Source organism: Drosophila erecta, unplaced genomic scaffold, assembly GCF_003286155.1.
Source record: "Drosophila erecta strain 14021-0224.00,06,07 unplaced genomic scaffold, DereRS2 tig00000021-arrow-pilon, whole genome shotgun sequence".
NCBI classification, from domain to species: domain Eukaryota; kingdom Metazoa; phylum Arthropoda; class Insecta; order Diptera; family Drosophilidae; genus Drosophila; species Drosophila erecta.
Genome location: NW_020825198.1, coordinates 18,165,340 through 18,182,636, shown reverse-complemented (window position 1 = coordinate 18,182,636; position 17,297 = coordinate 18,165,340). Strand labels below are relative to the sequence as shown.

Here is a 17,297-nt window from a genome sequence, read left to right as displayed (position 1 = left end):
AAGACCAAATTAGGAAGAATCTTCTTAACAAATCCTTAACAATCCTTTATTATGTTTAAGTATTTTTCGCAGTGCACGGGCTGTAGAATTTAGCCGGATAATTTGGTTGCATTTGCTGCGCTCAATGCAGCTTCGTTTGCATCGTTGGCAATTAGCATTGTCTCGAAGATATTGCGTTTCATTAGAGCGATATGTGTTTCAGAGTGTGTGTGAGCCAAAGTGCACAGCAGTCAATGGGTCATTTCGATAACGGCAAAATTTGTTGCAAAATTTGTTTGGCATTTAAGCCGAAACTGGGATTTGTGTATTGTGTGGCTGCCAGAAGCTTAAGTTGTTGCATTTCTGCCATGGCTTCTGTCGATTTTTGGTGTGCTTTTGTGTCCTGGCCTTTCCACTTAACAACTGATACCAAAGTTGAGCCATTTGTGAGTAAGCACAGATGATAGGTTCAAAGTGCACATAAATAGGGCTGTGTTACGCCCATTTGGCTGGGCAAAATTGTGTTTAACTAAGGCGAAGACGTCTGCAGGAATATTTGCACTGTTTTTTGGGAAGGCATTTCATTCATTTGAGTGAACCAGCCATAATAATATTATTATGAAATCTAAGAAATAATAAACTTTTTTGCTGTGCAGATGCATTAGCAGTTTCAATCTATCAACTCTTTTATCACCCTGTTAGATAAATGGCCGATCAATAATCCCACAACTAACCTAGATAACATATTTCTTTGTACCTACCTCTTGGTGGGGCACATTCAATTTATACGCTCGAGCGCACTTGCCCCATTTCGATAACAAAATAGGAAGCATCTTAGTATGTCAGTGCAATAAATTCTTCCACTTTCGTTTCGAACTGGCCACAAAACGTGCCTGGGCTCCATAGACCTCCCCGACCAATAGTTGCCTAGTTAAGGCCCCTGTTTCTTGGCCCACACGGGCAACTTTAAGTTGAAAGCCATAAAAATTGCGCAAAGTCACAAATGTTTTATGAAACTTTTTATTTTTTATATTTTATTTAGCCCGACGCTCATTTCGCTGCACAAGTTTTAATAAAAAACTTCAGCCTCTTGTGCGAGCCAACTGCAGTCGATGCCGCTGCTCCCCGACTTTTCTGTTCAGGAATTCATAACCGCATTTCTCTGCCGGCTTGCCGGCGAAAATCGAGTGGGGAAAGTCGGAAAAGCAGGCGGCGCAGTTGTACATACCAATTGCTTATGTATCGACAATACGGGGCTGTGAGTGCAGACCCCACTTTTCCACCCCACCACCCACTGGGGTCCCAGCTGATGCGGGAAAAGCCCCGGCGTATAATAAGTTTTTGTCTTCCATCGAGGAGGAGCGCCTGCCAAGTTGCTCGCCTCGAGTTGAATCTATAATTCAGTTTCGCCAGCTATTTGCTTTTGTCTTCGGTGCGTAGACCACTTTAAATTTCCTTAGCCAATTCGCCAGGAAAATGCAGGGCGAACAAATTACAGTCTAAGATAAATCCTTTGTATCAAACATTTTTTTGGTTTCAAATTTTACAATACTTTAATTCTAAAAAATCCATAACATGATTTTAACTTGTGCCGCATACTTAAACTTTGAAGTTTGCCAATTTTACAATTCTGTTTGACCATGCTTTGAATTAAATGTCATAAAGAAATACTGCAAAAATACACGCTTTTCTACTCCGCGCAGCAAACCAAAAGTTATAAGGGAACATTTCATTATTTATGCAAGTAAAAAATGCGTAAAAATTCCCTCAACTTTATTTGCTGTTTACGCGCTTCATTTGCGGAACCAGAACACCTCCCATAGCCACCCACTGTCCCGATAATTCGTGTACATCATTTTTTACAGCCCCCATCAGATGGTGGCTCTGCTTAGTTAGTCTTTCATGGCACTTTGATTGCTCATTTGGCATTTATTTGATGATGCCAGGATCCGTCTGTCTACGGAGTCCTTAAATTATTCACTGTGCGTGTGCGTCTCCGCGTTCGCCATCTAAACATCTAAAACATCGTCCCAATCCTGCGATGAGCCTGGCGAATTTTTTAAAATATTCATGTCCCGCCGTTGGCTAGCGAAAAGAGCAAAAAAGGAAAAATGAAACCAGCTGACAGTCGCTGAAAACATCCGCGGACGAAGGCGACCAACTAAGAGTGCGTAATTTTTACCGACAGCGCATTGAAAATATCGCCCTCGGCGATAACAGCAGATATCCAGGATTGGGAGTGGGGTTGGATTTTCGCAGGACTCCTTCACGGGTGGGGGCGTCCTACGTGAGCTTGAAACTTGTACTTGGTCAGGACTCGGCCAGGCGGATTGGATTGGCACCGTGTTTCAGTCGGAGGCGCAGCATAAAATGCTTTTAGGGTGGACTTAATTTGACTAAAAAATCTTGTCATAAAAAAATCATTCGAAAATCGTTTCAAGCTTAATTAGTTGTTGTGTAATGAAAAATGATGTGTGCAAAAAAAATGATTAGGTCCTAAAAGTATATGCTTCCTTTAGTAGACTCATCCAAGTAAAATTAATTAAAAAAATAACTATTTTTTAGAAATTATTTTGCAGAAATATATTATTTAATAACTTTTGCAATAATATGTTTAATCTTTCGGGACACCACAATAATCTTTATGTATATTTGGGTTCACCCCAGCGATCAGCGGCTATTATTTTGCAAAAATATATTATTTAACAACTTTTGCAAAGCTATTAAGCAATAATATGTTTTATCTTTCGGGACACCACAATAATCTTTATTTGGGTTCACCCCAGCGATCAGCGGCTATGTTACCCACTTGGCCTGTTTTTGCTTTGACATTTCATCTAATTTGTATTTATTGTGCTGGATTTTCCTCTTCAAATTGCGCATAAAATTTACATTTTTTATTGGCGCCGGCTACTTGGAGTATCAATTTCCCCACTCCACCAATTTTTCGACAGCATTCTGCCAGCTATTTTTTTCACACGTTCGATTATTGATTGAACTCCGGCAGTGAAAGATGTTCGATACTTCAATTCAAGGGAGATGGAAATTCGTGCTCGGCACCTGCAATTTGAAATGCAGGTCAACTGCATTTGTTTTATCGAGGGGTGGTTCTGCATTTGAAGCTGTCAATTTGCAATTTGATTAAGTTGAATTTAATTGCTTTTGTTGTATAATTATGGAGTAATTGCAAATTGCATTGGCCTTACTGTAGTGTCACTTATTTTGATAAATAATGCTCAATTTATTTTATAGCAAAGCACTTTTTCAGTTCGACCTTTTGGATTTAAATGAGTGAGCAGTGTATGTTAAAGTGGTCAATAAATGAATTTTGAGCTGCATATTGAGTTCAAATGAATTAATGGATTAATTATAGTGTCAGTGGGAAAAGCAATGCCAAACAAAGGTACGTCATTGGAGTAACATTAATCAATTAAAGAGGTTAAATCAGACAAACAGCGAAATCGTATGAATCCACTGATTTAATTATTCAACCAATATTTGGCAACAGCTCCTTAATTGGCATTTAATGCTTCTTCTGCTTTGGCCGTAAATCTTGCACCCATTCAGCCGTTTCAATTGCCCACTTAGCAGCCTTTCAGCACAAATTACCATAATTCGAGCTTTTTCTCCATTCTCTTTTTGAAAAGGCTCACACACACTTAACCTTTAATTAAGATACTCGAAAGTTTTCAATATTAAGCTCAATTGTATGCAGTGGCGCCGCATTGTCGGCGCCCTCGCACCATGGTGCACGTTCCCATTTTCCGCTTTTCCACAGGTTCTACGACACAGGAGAAAACAAAATGATCTAAGTCGAAGCTTGCAACCATTCTGCCTCATTCTGCAATCAGACTGCATATTTTGCAATATCTATAACAACTCTGCTTTACATATATGCTGTCTTTAGTAGTAGGAAATTTGTATGTGTAAAAGTAAAAGTGTTTCAGCGAAAACCATTCTATTTCCCAATATTTGCCATCAAAATATGCTTATTTGAACTAGTAGTGACTGCCAGGATATTTTCCCCAGTGTCCTGTCCCTCTTACGCCCATTACCATCCGACTTTTCCGACTCCCATCATCCGGTTCCCCATCGCACGCTCACATGTCAAGTCGTTGCAATTTTCCATAACGAAATTAACGCCATGCAGGCGGCGCTGCAAAGTATGCAACGTAAATTTTTGCGCCGAACCAATAAAAATAATTGAGGCAAAAGCGCCACATGTGATGGGTTACGGGGCTAAGGGGGCTTGGGGGCTTGGGCTTGGGCTTGGAGCTCAGGGGTATTGAAAATGCAGGGGTCCTTGCTCCAATGGCAATTTTGCTTTTATTGCCCGACTGCCTGATGACGGCAGCTCCTCTTTGCACAGCCCTTTTCAATCCGTCCCGCTGACACTGCACTGAAATCCATTGTTGAGCTCTTTTGTAATTGAATAAATTGGAGATTGTGGAATATGTATTTTATATTGTCCTAAAATTGCTGACAGCCAAATAAGCCTTGTGGAGCAACAACTTTATAATATCTAATTATGTATTTGGGTCAATGTAATGGGTTTTCAGAGTTTTAGAAAAAATATTTAATGCTAATAAATATTAATTGACATTATTGCTTAGTTATGTAAGTTAACGTTGAATTTCAAACGAACATAAATAATAAAATCAAATTAATTGATTTAAAGTCATTAGTTTAATTTATTTACTCCAGACAGCTGAAGCGTTATAAAATCGATTTTACTCAAAAACTGAGCGTATAAAATGCAGGAAGAAAGCATTCTTCTCAGTGCATCCGTGCGATGTTGACGCTGGCGCCTTCGCATGGCTTTTAAGTGCTCAGTCTTTGTTGTGGCTCGCCTTTGTTGTTGCAGCTTTGGTTGTTGTTATTGCCGGTACTTACACTCTTTTTCCTTTTTTATGCCGCTGTCATCGCTCGGTTTGCACTTGCATTTATTCTTGTTTTCATTTCCGTTGCGCTTATCACATTATTGCAAGCTCATTGCCGCGGCTTCCCTTCTGACGCACACGCACACGCACGCACACAAGCACACGGATACTCTTAAGCTCGCACACAGATACACACGCACACAAGCAGAGCGGCTCGATTGCAGTTGCAGTCAAGCTGTCTTGAATTCTCTTTGGCAAAAGGCACTTGTGTGTAAGTAGGAAATAATATTCATGCGTTATGGGTATTAATGCAATGTTCATAAGGTAAAGCCAAAGATAAGTGAAAAACATTTAATAAGATATGTTTGTATGTTGAAAGGGTATTTAAATATAATTTAAGGCTTGACTGACAAAATCAAATATTTCAAAAAAAATACAAATTGGTCAAAAGTATCATGCAAAATCGTTAGAATTTCCTCTTAAATGTTTTTAGCTGTTTAATCAAGGCACATGAAATATACATACTCAGTTTTTAATCTCCACGGTTTTCTATTTGCTAAAAACTAAATTTTTAGATAAACTTAAATTTTAGATTATTCAAATATACGCGGAAATGGAAAGCATCGATTTATTAACATTTTCGAACCTTTTCTGCCCCTCGTCAATGTCCAGGAAAGCAGAAAGTCTGGAAATTAAACACAAAAAATGTCAAATCCTGACTTCCGTGCAGTTCAAACCCTCTTTAACTGCGCTACTTCCCCGTTTCCCCCGCTCTTGGTCCCTAGATTCACACAATTTTGCATAGACATTAATAAATAATTTGGAACGTGTGAATGATTTTCATATAAATCGCCGCCAAGAAGGAGGAGGTTCCGGCAGGAAGAAGGGGAAGCGATGCCCTGGCCTCCATGTGTGTGTAACGTTTGTCTACTCTTGCAGCTCATGTAATATTCATGATTATTTGAAATTTGCGCTTCGTTATCCTTTATCCCTTTTTATGTTTGGGCGAGGCAGACGACAATCATATGTTAACGCGACGCCTTATCCTTCTTCGTCGCCTGCACAGATACACCCATGTAGATACATACCTATATGTACTTAAGGGATGGAGACGGGAGACGGGAGACGGGAGACGGGAGACGGCAGACGTGGGGCTGGTTGGCAGGTCCTTGCATATCAACTGAGCGTAATCGGGTTTTCATGCTTTGCTGCCACGCAGGACACACTGGGGAATTCCTCCAATGCCATTGATAGCAACTCAACGCGACTCTGGTCCGTTCATATCCCCTGGCAAACTGTTGCGTCGCCCAGCGATTTTTTCTTCGCCACACGTTTGTCGCTGCACTCGGAAAAAAAGCTACTTTAATTTGAAAGGAAGCGGCTAAAACGAAGAAGTGTTCGACACAAATACTAATTCGATTGCAAATGAAAAGTTCGATTATGAAATGTAAATACTAATTTCATTTCAAACTGTTATGCAGCACTAAAACTTTTCCCCAAGTGTACCAATACACCCATACCCCTAAGCTAGTCCAGTGTCTGTGTGCCACTTCCGTTTCGACGCTTATCAGCTACGTCCTTCGTTATTGTTGTGGCTCCCTTGGTGCACTTTTTGCTGCAACTTTATATGCAACGCCGCCAAAAGCTAGCAAACGCGGTCGCCTCCCTTATTCCCGCCCACAAATGTCAATGGCTTTGTGCTGAAACTTGCTTGATGCCGCTGGAAGTGGGCGTGGCCAGCCGCCCATCGCCACAACCTGGCTGCATTGCGATAACAGACAACTCGAAACTCCAGCACCACGAAACTCATAGTTTGTTGACAAACTGAGAAACAATTATGATTGATTGTGTGTCCAGGCGACCAGGGAAGAAACGCCAGGAAGCCACGGCCACTGGAAGCCGGCTGACAAGGAAGCAAACTATTCAAAAGTCATTTTTGAGATCGCCAAGGTAGATAGTGCTGAAGGATCCCCGGACACGCAGGAATCTATTGCGAGCAAGGTGATGAAAACTTTGGGTTTCAAATTATGTTACATGGCAGCGTAAAAGTTAAAAAACTTAAAGGAATATTCAAGAGCGTGGAAAAATACACAAACTGTCGTACGGTTCCTAGAATTTTAATAAGTGTATAAGTATTTTACTAGAAACGTTACTTTAAAACGTTAGGTATTCAAATATTCAATGTATTCAATGCCGATAAAAAATGAGAACAATAGAACGTTCAAATACTCAATTTAATTAACTGCGGAAAGTATGTGGCTTACTTTCTAAAATTTCCCCCCGACCTTACGAGTATCTTGTGGATATTCCTCAATTAAATAGGATAATGAATGAGTCAGTGTGTCGCCCCCTGACATTAAGACGATTCGTTCAATATTCGGAGCTAATGAGTATTTAAATTTATTCAACACGAAGCGGAAGCGATCAAAAACGCCTCATTAGGCCGCTGCTGGTCAGTTTTGGTTCCAGTTTTCGGTTTCCAGTTCTTTTCGGCTAATAAAATACGAAATAGATTTTCCTGCTCTGTTGACAAACAGCTCGTAAATTACACGCTCATTTTTCAGACATTTTACGAACACAACCGGGCCAAAATCGACCTTTCAAGCCGGCTACTGTGAGTGAGTCGAGTGCATTGGCCACGGTTCTGGTCGTTTGTTCTGCAACGGAAGTTTAAATAGAGGTAGGGGCGTAAGATTGGTGACAATACCACCAAAAAAAGAAATGATTACAGCAAACGCTGGCATAACTCTGCGAGGAATTCCTGGCCGATTTCCGTTCCCACAGAGGCATTGGCCCAAAGGTAAACAAATCAATAAGTGGCGAGAAGCGCGAACGATTGCATCCTTATCAAGGCATATGTCGTCCTTGTACCTGTCGGAGGTGCAAAGCCGAAAAGGATACAGCCTGCTGTCAGCCTAACCATTTCCGCTTAGCAAGCCAAACAATAGCAATGAGATTTTCCTCGCTGCGGCTGTCGCTCCGCAGATAAAAGAGGAAAAGAGGCCGCGACCGGAAAAGCGCATTTAACGCGATTTGATGGTTTACAAATTGGCTTAAAGGAACCGGAGAGCCGGGGAAACTGGTATCTCACAAAGAGGAGTGTTCGAGCAACTGACGGCATTTGCTCGAAGGGTCGGAGGTTGAGATTGAGGCTTGTTGTGTTTGGATAAAAGATTGTTGCGATAGGGTTGCCGATGAGGGACAAGGTGGTTCGGTGCTGGAGTCGAGTGCGTCAGGAAAAGATGGTTTGCCACGGGGAACAGGGATTTCCCCTTGGGAGATTATGCGAGTATGCAAAAGGGCTGCTCATCTCTTATTGAATATTTAATTGGATATCCCTGGATCCTGCATACACTGACAATCCGATAATGCTTGCTACTAATAAAATGGGCACAGAATTTTAGCCACAGATTAGGTTGGTAATATTCATACTCAAATTCTAGAGTTTTAGCTTAAAGTGTGTAACCCACCTTGCAAGTATTTACCCATCGAGCTGCGCCTTCTGTGCTATTATCTCGCCCGAACCACGTTGCCCAACTATTTCATAATACAGAAGCATTATCTCTCCATGCGGTCAGTCCGCGTTCAAAGACCCCGGTTACTCAGAGGTCTATAATTAAGTGCATTACAGGCGGCCACCGTACCGCGCACTTCCTTTGTTTGCTCACCTTTTCCCGAGTGGAGCGAAGTGAAGCGAGCAAGGCGCAAATAACGCTGACTATTTGCCAAGTACATTCAGCCGGCTAGGAAATGCCGGGGGTAACAACATTCCATTCCAGAGTTATTAATTGGTGGCTTAATCAGCATGACTGCGAACTTTCAGCGGTAATCTATGCGAACGACATCAAACTCCAAAGGTGATGAATTTATGATTTTAGTACGGCAAATTTTATCAAGATCTTATCAACAGACCCAGTGGCGTCGCATTCCGTCTGTTGACCTCATTTGCTTTTGATGAAACGAAGCCGTTCGCAACAGTGTGACGAAATAATTCGGCTAATTGTAGCGCAAAAACACCGAAACAGCTGGAATTACCTACTTAAAATAACTTTTAATTTCGCAGGCATCACGTGAGCCGCGTCACTTGATAATTCCGTCCGGCGCATGCGCAACCGGTTCGCATCTTCTCACTGCTGCCTGTCGGCGTCTGGCACGCAAAAGATACAAACGTAAACATCTCGGTGATATTATTATTAACAATACACGTCGGTGGCTGGATTTCGTAGTATTTCTGTTTTTTGTATCTAATTAGTGGTGAGTTTGTCCTCATTTGGGGAGTTTCCTGTTTTAAGGGGTCTAATTGGATCGGAAGTTAGCGAGCACCACAACCTTGGTGGACGAAGTTGGGCTAAGAACCATGATAAGGGTTTGATAATGCTGTGGTGAATTTGATTTTAAATCGCAGGTGATTGAAACTATGCGTTTTTACATCATCAAACATTATTTTCACTCAGTTTCGATATTATTCAAATTTTTAAACGGAATTTAATAACCTTAATAAATATTTATTTAATTTAATAATAATAATTAAAGCCCACAAAGCTATATGCCGAGCTTATGTAAAAAGATAATTAATATCTACCGCATAAAAAAATAATTATAGCTAACAAAGCTTTATTGCCAAGCTAATGTAAGAAGAGCATGCAAAATACCAGATCGAACCAAACCGAACCAAATCGTACAGAAAACATATCGCGCCGCGGAAAAACACATGTGTTGTTTTGCCTAAAAACAAAACGTATTTAGTTCATGTTAAATGAAGATCGTAAATAGCAATCTGACAAGTGAGCAAGCTGACAAGATGATTGGTGGCCACTCCAGATAAGGAATCGCCGTGATACACAATGCAACCGGCTACTCCAAATAAATCATGTGTACACAGATACTTTAGATTAATGTTAGGGTGGAATGGCCACAAGACACCTGGAAACAAATGTAAATATTGCAAGCAAACATCGTTCATACGACTTTAAAACAATAACTCAATCAGCCATTGTACGCTTCCCCATAAACGGGCTGTTAACCCAATTAATTCCATTCAATTTAGCTTTTAGCTGTTAAAGAGCAAAAAGAGGTAATTTTAATGCATTCGCCAGCGCCATTTATTTGCAAATACACATTCCGCAATCTATCAATTGGAAAGCCCGTGACAAAGGCTCTTGAAAGCGATTAAGAGCACCCCCCTTGAGGGCAAATAGGGTACCAGCTTTAAGTGGCAGTATCAATGAAATAATTCGAAATTGATAAAGCTCTAATCATGCGTCACTAAGCCTGTGCAGAATGCTAATTGCAATTGATGCTCATAAATAGTGCAACACCACACGGAAAAGTCAATATTAGCAAATGGAAAATTCATAATCAGGCAGTCGATCGAATCAATTTGTGATTTACAAATAGTTAACCGCAAACACAGGAAAAATTACTTCCACTAAGCACACAGCAAAACAACTTCTGAAACTGCAATTATGCAATTGCATTAAAGCACAACATAATTGAAATTTCTCTACACTTCGAAACTACACACATTGTTTCGGCGGCAAGTGCAGCAACCGCAAAATTCCAAATAATGCAATGAAACAAAATAATTAAATGCAAATTTTAATAAACACCAAAAAGATAATAAAACACACACTACGACAACCGAGCAGCCAAACAGCAAATATTACCAAAACACTAATGAAATACTCGCTGTGAAATTGTCCATGAAATGCTCACGTTTCGGCAGCATAAGTCCAATGCATAAATTTAAATGTAAATGATATGCAATAAACATGAAATATGCATGGCCGGATTAGAAGAACAATTTCTGATAGTCCGGGCAAAATTGCAACTAGAAATAAGCCAAAGCGAAGCGTATTAAAGCCGGACTGGTAAATATATACATGTTAGTAGTTAGCAATCAGAGCTTGAGATAAAGAAGAAATATACTTAATATTTATATTGTAAGTGCATGCAAATGGATTGTGTAAATAGGAACTTTATTGCTGATTAGAAAAAGCGGAATCGTAATCTATCGGAAATTAATCCAATTCAAATGAGCACTATTGCTTTCACTACAATAGGTAGGCTGCAATTATTTTTAACTATATAGAGGAATATATTAAGCAATAAATAAGCAATAAATTGTGAGAAATGGGTGGCTAAGCAAAAACGACAACTTCCTTACAATTACATTATTTAGTCATAACTTTGTAGATATAAATTATAAAATATATATTCAAATAGAATAAAACTCAAAACATCGAAAATCTTAAAGTTCGAAACTCCACTCACAAATAAAACTAAGAAAATTGTTCAATCATTGTTTAATTGTCAATTGCTGCAATCGACTCGTGGTGATTACTGATTAGCTGGTTTAAGTTCTCTCGGCAAACTCACTGCACGCTGAAAAATATGAATTAAATATAAATTTTTTATTATTTTATTATTTACTGCAATTAATATGTCAGAAAAAATATTAAATATATATATCAGTTGAGCAAAACAATGTATAATTAAAACTTGAATATCATTTATAAGATTTTAAATAGGGCAAGGAATGGAAAGACATTACATATGTCATAGTATGAAATATATGTTCTTTTACCATTTAAAGTTAATAAAGTTAATTTATTAAGTTAATAAAATAACTATTGTTTGAGGTCATAATTTTCTAAGTGCTATTTTTGTCCCCGGGGTTCGTTGATCGCGTTGTCTCACTTGATTTGATTATTTTCCGCGTCTTCGCGTCAGAAGCAGTTTCGGCCAGACATAGCTCAATCCCAATCTCAATCCGTATCTGTATCTGAATCTCAGCATCTGCCTAGGTTCCGTCATTCAGGCAGTCTGTCAGTTTGTCACATGCTCAGTAAGTCATTCATTCGGTTTGTTTGCCAAGAGTCGCTGGCTTTTTCAACGATATTTTGCGGTCGCAGTCGACGTAGCGCTGTCACCGCGACGGCAGTTAACTTCTCGCTGTTAACGTGGCTATAATTGCAAGACGCAAGAAAGCAGTTTTAATTGTTGTAAACAAGCGCGCCTGGTCGGTTCATTTGGCTAAACAATAACAATCGGCCAAGAGTTCTCCGCGAGTTGTTCAATCATTAGTTATTTGTTGATAAAGGTCGTGAAAATTAAATGGAAAACCCAAAGCGATTGGCGCCAAATATTTGTCTCATACTTCATACAGCTACTTCAAATAAGCAGTAAAAATTAATTGAAACATATAACTAGAAGTGTAAACTAAATGAAAATGATTTAAAAATGGGTTTATAAAATGTAAGCTTTAATAAAAGCATGTGCTTCCTACTTTTCAATATTGCATGTTTACTGATTTGCTGCGTCTTCAATAAAAGTGTGACTACATTACATTATGATGAAAAACCCGGGAAATGCTAACTCAAAATATAAGTGCGATTTTATGAAAAAAAGAATACATTTTCTTAACATATATAAATTATTTAATAAAAACAGTAAAGCATTGAAAAGTCAATGACAATATTTATCAATGAAAGCCATCTCCATGATTTGTTCTCTTTTTTCCTTTTGATCAATTAAATTCAACTTCCAGTATATATCTGTTATGACATTAAATTGATTTGTTAGACATGCCAGCATGCCCGAGCTCTATACATTTATATACTATTCTCATTATCAGTTGTTGGTTTGATCTAGTATTCATGAGCTCCCCAATTATTTCGTATGCAAAGGCGTTGAGAACTCGAAATTTTCCGCTTGATTTATTCAATAATTGCGTATATTCTCCGTCCAGAGTTATAAATGCACAGATATCTGTACTTAAACTCAATAGGGCTCCACCAGTTTAATTAATGTTTATAGATGCTAAAAACAAGCGGCCTAATTGACTGTTATTGAAGCTGTTCTAAATATAGAACAGTCGTCTGCCATAAAGTGAGATGGGTGTGCTTTAAGACTCGGAAAACCCTCTGATTGAGGGTTAAGTTACGCCTATCTAGTTGTCAGTGGATCGAATATGATTAAATCGAATGGGCATTACTGACTGAGTATGTGCATACAAGTGCTTTTCAATGAATAGCTGATTTGTTCGTAATAAAAATTAGCAAGCCACTTAGTAATTTATAGATTTATAAAAAATTATTATTATTTGTTCTCTATTTAAAGAAAATCTTTTCGTAAATCTTGCTGTGTAAAGTATGTTAAAACGATGTTAAGCAGATTGTTATATTAGTGGGCGTATCATTTCTTGGTAGGAGCTTATGGATCTTATTCCCTCTGGAAATCGACATCTTACACGTGGGCTGCCTTGGATTTAGCCATATGCACTTCACGTGTAATCGAGAATTAGTTGGGCAAATATGCGGAGCTTTTACAGCCTCCAAAGTGGCGGAGATTAAACGAAACGAGGCAGAGTTCCAGAGTAATGGCAAATGTTTTCCCTCATTTCCACTTGGCAAATCAATAAAACTGAATTTATACAGATAGATAGCCGAAGGATGTAGAGTATATGCATATGTTTATTGCTAAGATAAATTCCCCGGCAGCAAAACAGTAAACAGCAAAAATATGAAAAAAAAATCAGAGCTTTAATGCCAACGATCAATATTTGTGCAACAAATCAGCAATGAGAGCGGCCTGTATCTATCTGCGAGATACAGATACAGTTTTCAACAAAACCCGCACAAGATGCGTGAGGCGAATTAACACCGATGCGTTAACACAATTAGTTGAAAAGTGAAAAACCGCGTAGAGCAGAAGCTGGAGATTAAATAAAATAAAATCTATATGCCAATCGGGAGTGTCGACAAAAAGCGGGCCAGCAAATTTGCAACTTTACACTCGACGCCCGTTTTCAGTCGCGCAATGAAGCTCCAGCATCGCGGCTGAGTTCAAGAAAGAAATATACAACGACTAAGTGACGAATAACTACTACAGAATATAGTTAGAATAGAGCTCCGAAACATGGCTGATTTATTAAAGGCTCTGAATATTACGGGCAACCTGCTGGCAGGCCTCGAAGATGCCGGCAATCTGACGATTGCAACTGCCACAGCCACAACTTTAAGTGAAGGCCTTAATGGCAATGCGACGACCTTGGACGCCGCAGCATCCACCAATAGTGGCGAAAAACTCGATCTGGGCGGCTTCGATCTGCCCGGCAACTACTCCATACTCATTAACAAACTGGAGCAGCTGGCCCTGGGCTTGGACTCGGCCTTGGGAAATTTCACCATCGATCGCCAGGAGGTCGAGATCAATCTGAGTGGCGCCGCCTCGGCCAACGACGTTGCCGATGTGGCCGACGATCTCTTTGATGTCCTGCCAGCCGCTCGGGCACCGCCGCCGCACATAGCGCACGGATCTAGGATATATACGGGCGACGATGGCCAGGACTTTGCCCATGTGGTCAGCGATATCTGGATTGGGGTCATCCTGACGCTGCTCATCGTCTTTGTGATTTTCTTCATTTGCGCCTGCTTCGTTTACCACAAGTTCCAGCAGTGGAAGAATTCATGTAAGTGCGACCAATGGGGCGTATGCGTGATATTGTATTTTAAGCCCATTCGGTGTGAGATCTTTAACTTATTAAAAATCAACTTGTTTTGCTGATCAATGTCGTTTACCCTTTGAATTTCACCCAAGTCAGCGGATCAATAATCAGCGAATTATTATTTCGCCACACCCCGCCTAGATTTAATCAGTGCCTTCATATTTACCCAACTGACAAATCAAACATAAACATGCACTCACACCACTCGATTGCGCTATTGAAAATTCAAATTCGCGGTAATCCATAAATCAAATTGCAGAATCATTCAGGCTGAATTAAACGTCAGTGGAAACTCGTTTAGAATTGGACTTTGGCGCGAAGAGCGGCGAGAGCCAAGCAAATAAAAAACAAAAATAGAAACCGATAAAAACAAATAAACAAAAGTACCAAAAGCAAAGTCTGCGGCAGGAAAGAACTTTTCCAACACAAATGAAAAGAGCGTAGAACAAAAACAAAACAATAAACTCGCTCCCAGCGGAGTATGATTCACCTCCAAAAAAGGGGAATTGAAATTTCAGTCAGTATTTGTTTGGCACATTCCACACGCAGTCGTATCTTGTGACTTGGATACAGTGGCCAAGAGCAGAAGACATCTCACAGCTTTGCTGGCTAATAAACAATAAATGAGTGTGTTCCATGAGCTGCCTGTTTGCGCCTACTATTTGCCGAAATAATAATTAGAAGCCGCAGATCAGCAGCTAGGAACACTGCGAGAATATCGACGTGCCATTTATAGATAAAAATATACTTTAATGCAGCTAATGTTCTTGTAACATTTTTACTGATTTTAGTAAGACGAGTTTTGACAAAATTCAATTGTATATTATTTAGTAATTATTATTTACTATGTTCATCACAAATTTCAGCAATGATTTCCTTTTCATATAAATATAAAAACAAAAATGTAAGCCTAGGACATTTCTCTAAGCACAAACCCATCATAATTATATATTGTCCTGGTTCCACTCTCCAATAAATCAGAAAGCAATTAGCCCAATAAATTTCCAACTACATTGATTAAACAGTGGGCGGAGAACAGCCCCCAGACAATGTGTTTTGGCCCTTATCTTTCGAGAACCCCATCTTCTTGGCTTTTGGATCTCGGTTCTCTGGGCCATTGTCTTGCCGTTGGCCGCCTTCAAAAACAAACATAACATTTCCAGTTAATTAAAGTTGCAGTCAAGTGGCCCATTTAGAGTGAGAATTTCAAGCATTTGCCGTTGTTAACATTTGCCAACATCTCGAGACCCCAATACTTGCGCTTCCAGCGTCTCTATTACACTGCAAATTTGTGTTAATTAATTAAAGTTCCCTTGTCCTGCACTTGGCCAACAGACTGGATGTCAATTGTTTGCTTACTGTCAAAATGACTGCTGGCTAATTTCTTTTTGCTCGTTTGGCTTCAATTAAGCCAGCTCTACTTGGCCCATAAAGTGCGTAACTCAAGTGCAGGAAGTGAAAGACCTCGAGCATTAATGGGTAGAAGACATATATTCGCCATAAAGAAAATAGTTGTGTATGTGACTCCTTCACTGATAAGGATAGCACAATAAAATGCTGGTTGCCTTTGGGAATGGAAGATGATTGGTAAAATTCGCTATTAAAAGCAAGGTAAAATCAAAAGATTCCAATAAAAAGGCTCACAAAAATCAAAAATCCATTATTCAATATGGTGCTATTTTAAGCAATAATATTTCAGTTTAATTCGGTTAACTGAAATTTACACCAAACATTATTTTTAAAGAGTTTGGTTTATAAGAAATTTCTCTCTCTTTTCCTAACACTTTTCTCTTGCAATCTTTTCAACTGTTTGTATTAAATAAACTCTAAAAACCACCAGAAATGTTCGAGTTGGCAACCAAGCAAAGTCAACAGTCAGATGCTAAATACTTTTGACCAACCACACCCTAGGTTTATTGACGATAAAATTTGTTATACTTTTTAGCCATTGCTTTTCGTAGCTGAACATTTTGCCTAGACACGTTTAGAGGAGATCTGTGCAAACAAAGTGTATTTCCACGTGTTTATAGACGATAAAGTCATTTTAATTTTGCAATTCGCCCAAAGTGTTTTACATATCAATGCCCTTATTCAATTTCCTTTCGGTGAAATTATTTTTTTTCTGGAGAAGTAAAGAGTGTCTTTATCAAACCACGAAACGTCACTCACGTAATGCCAGACAACAGTGCGTATGAGTGACGGGTCGTGACATGGTGTTCGTTTTGGTTCACGGCTGTTTAATTTCCTTTTAATGAGTTGTTTATCTTTGTGTTGTTGCTGTTACTACCGGCGTCATTGTTGCGGCCATCCCATTGTTATTATTTTAACTGATTTGCCTTCCAATTTACCGCTTTTGGTTGCCGTAAAACTTATTGTTTTAAGCTGACACCCTTGACTGGTTTGCTTGGTTAAAGGCTTTAAATGGCAAACATATGTTCGCTATTTGTTTGAGGCCAAAGCCTTAGGGCAACAGCTTCGTTCCCTGCTTAAAGGGATTTATGTTGATGGGCAGGTTAATATATGCTAACATCAAGCGGGTTCGCAGAACCCTAAGATCTACAAATTCAGCAAAATTAAATGTTTTTTCATGACAGAAGCAACAACTAACTGCTGGGTCAATTAAATTCCCATAAAGATAACTTATTAGTACCGCGGGTTATAACCCTAATGTGAGTGCTACCAATTAGCAGAGAAGCCGAAGTACCAAATAAAGATAAGGTTTTTAAAGATCATAAAATCTTCACGGCGAGACCCTAAAAATAAACCCCTTCAAATCAGGCCATAAAAAGTGCTATATAAATAGAAAACCTTAATAATCAAATCGATGGTAGTCTTCAGTTTAACTTTTAACTCTCTGTATACTCTCACCCAAATACTTTGCGAACTGTAATGAAAAGTCCTCCCACAATTTTAATCAACTTGACCAGGCC

At 39.3% G+C, this 17,297-nt stretch overlaps 1 protein-coding gene across 2 annotated transcripts in view; it reads left to right on the top strand.

The window, feature by feature from the left end:
- The window catches only part of LOC6544115 (protein commissureless 2), a 34,272-nt gene that overhangs the window by 1,433 nt on the left and 15,542 nt on the right, over nt 1-17,297 (top strand). The window contains exons 1-2 of one of the 2 annotated variants that reach the window (XM_001973075.3): nt 11,750-12,116; nt 13,439-14,331. The exons of the other annotated variant lie outside the window; for it this stretch is intronic. Coding sequence (XP_001973111.1) covers nt 13,779-14,331 — 553 coding nt within the window. The 5' untranslated portion in view covers nt 11,750-12,116; nt 13,439-13,778. Of the gene's footprint in view, nt 1-11,749; nt 12,117-13,438; nt 14,332-17,297 lie in introns of those variants that run through there. 2 annotated transcript variants of the gene reach the window in all.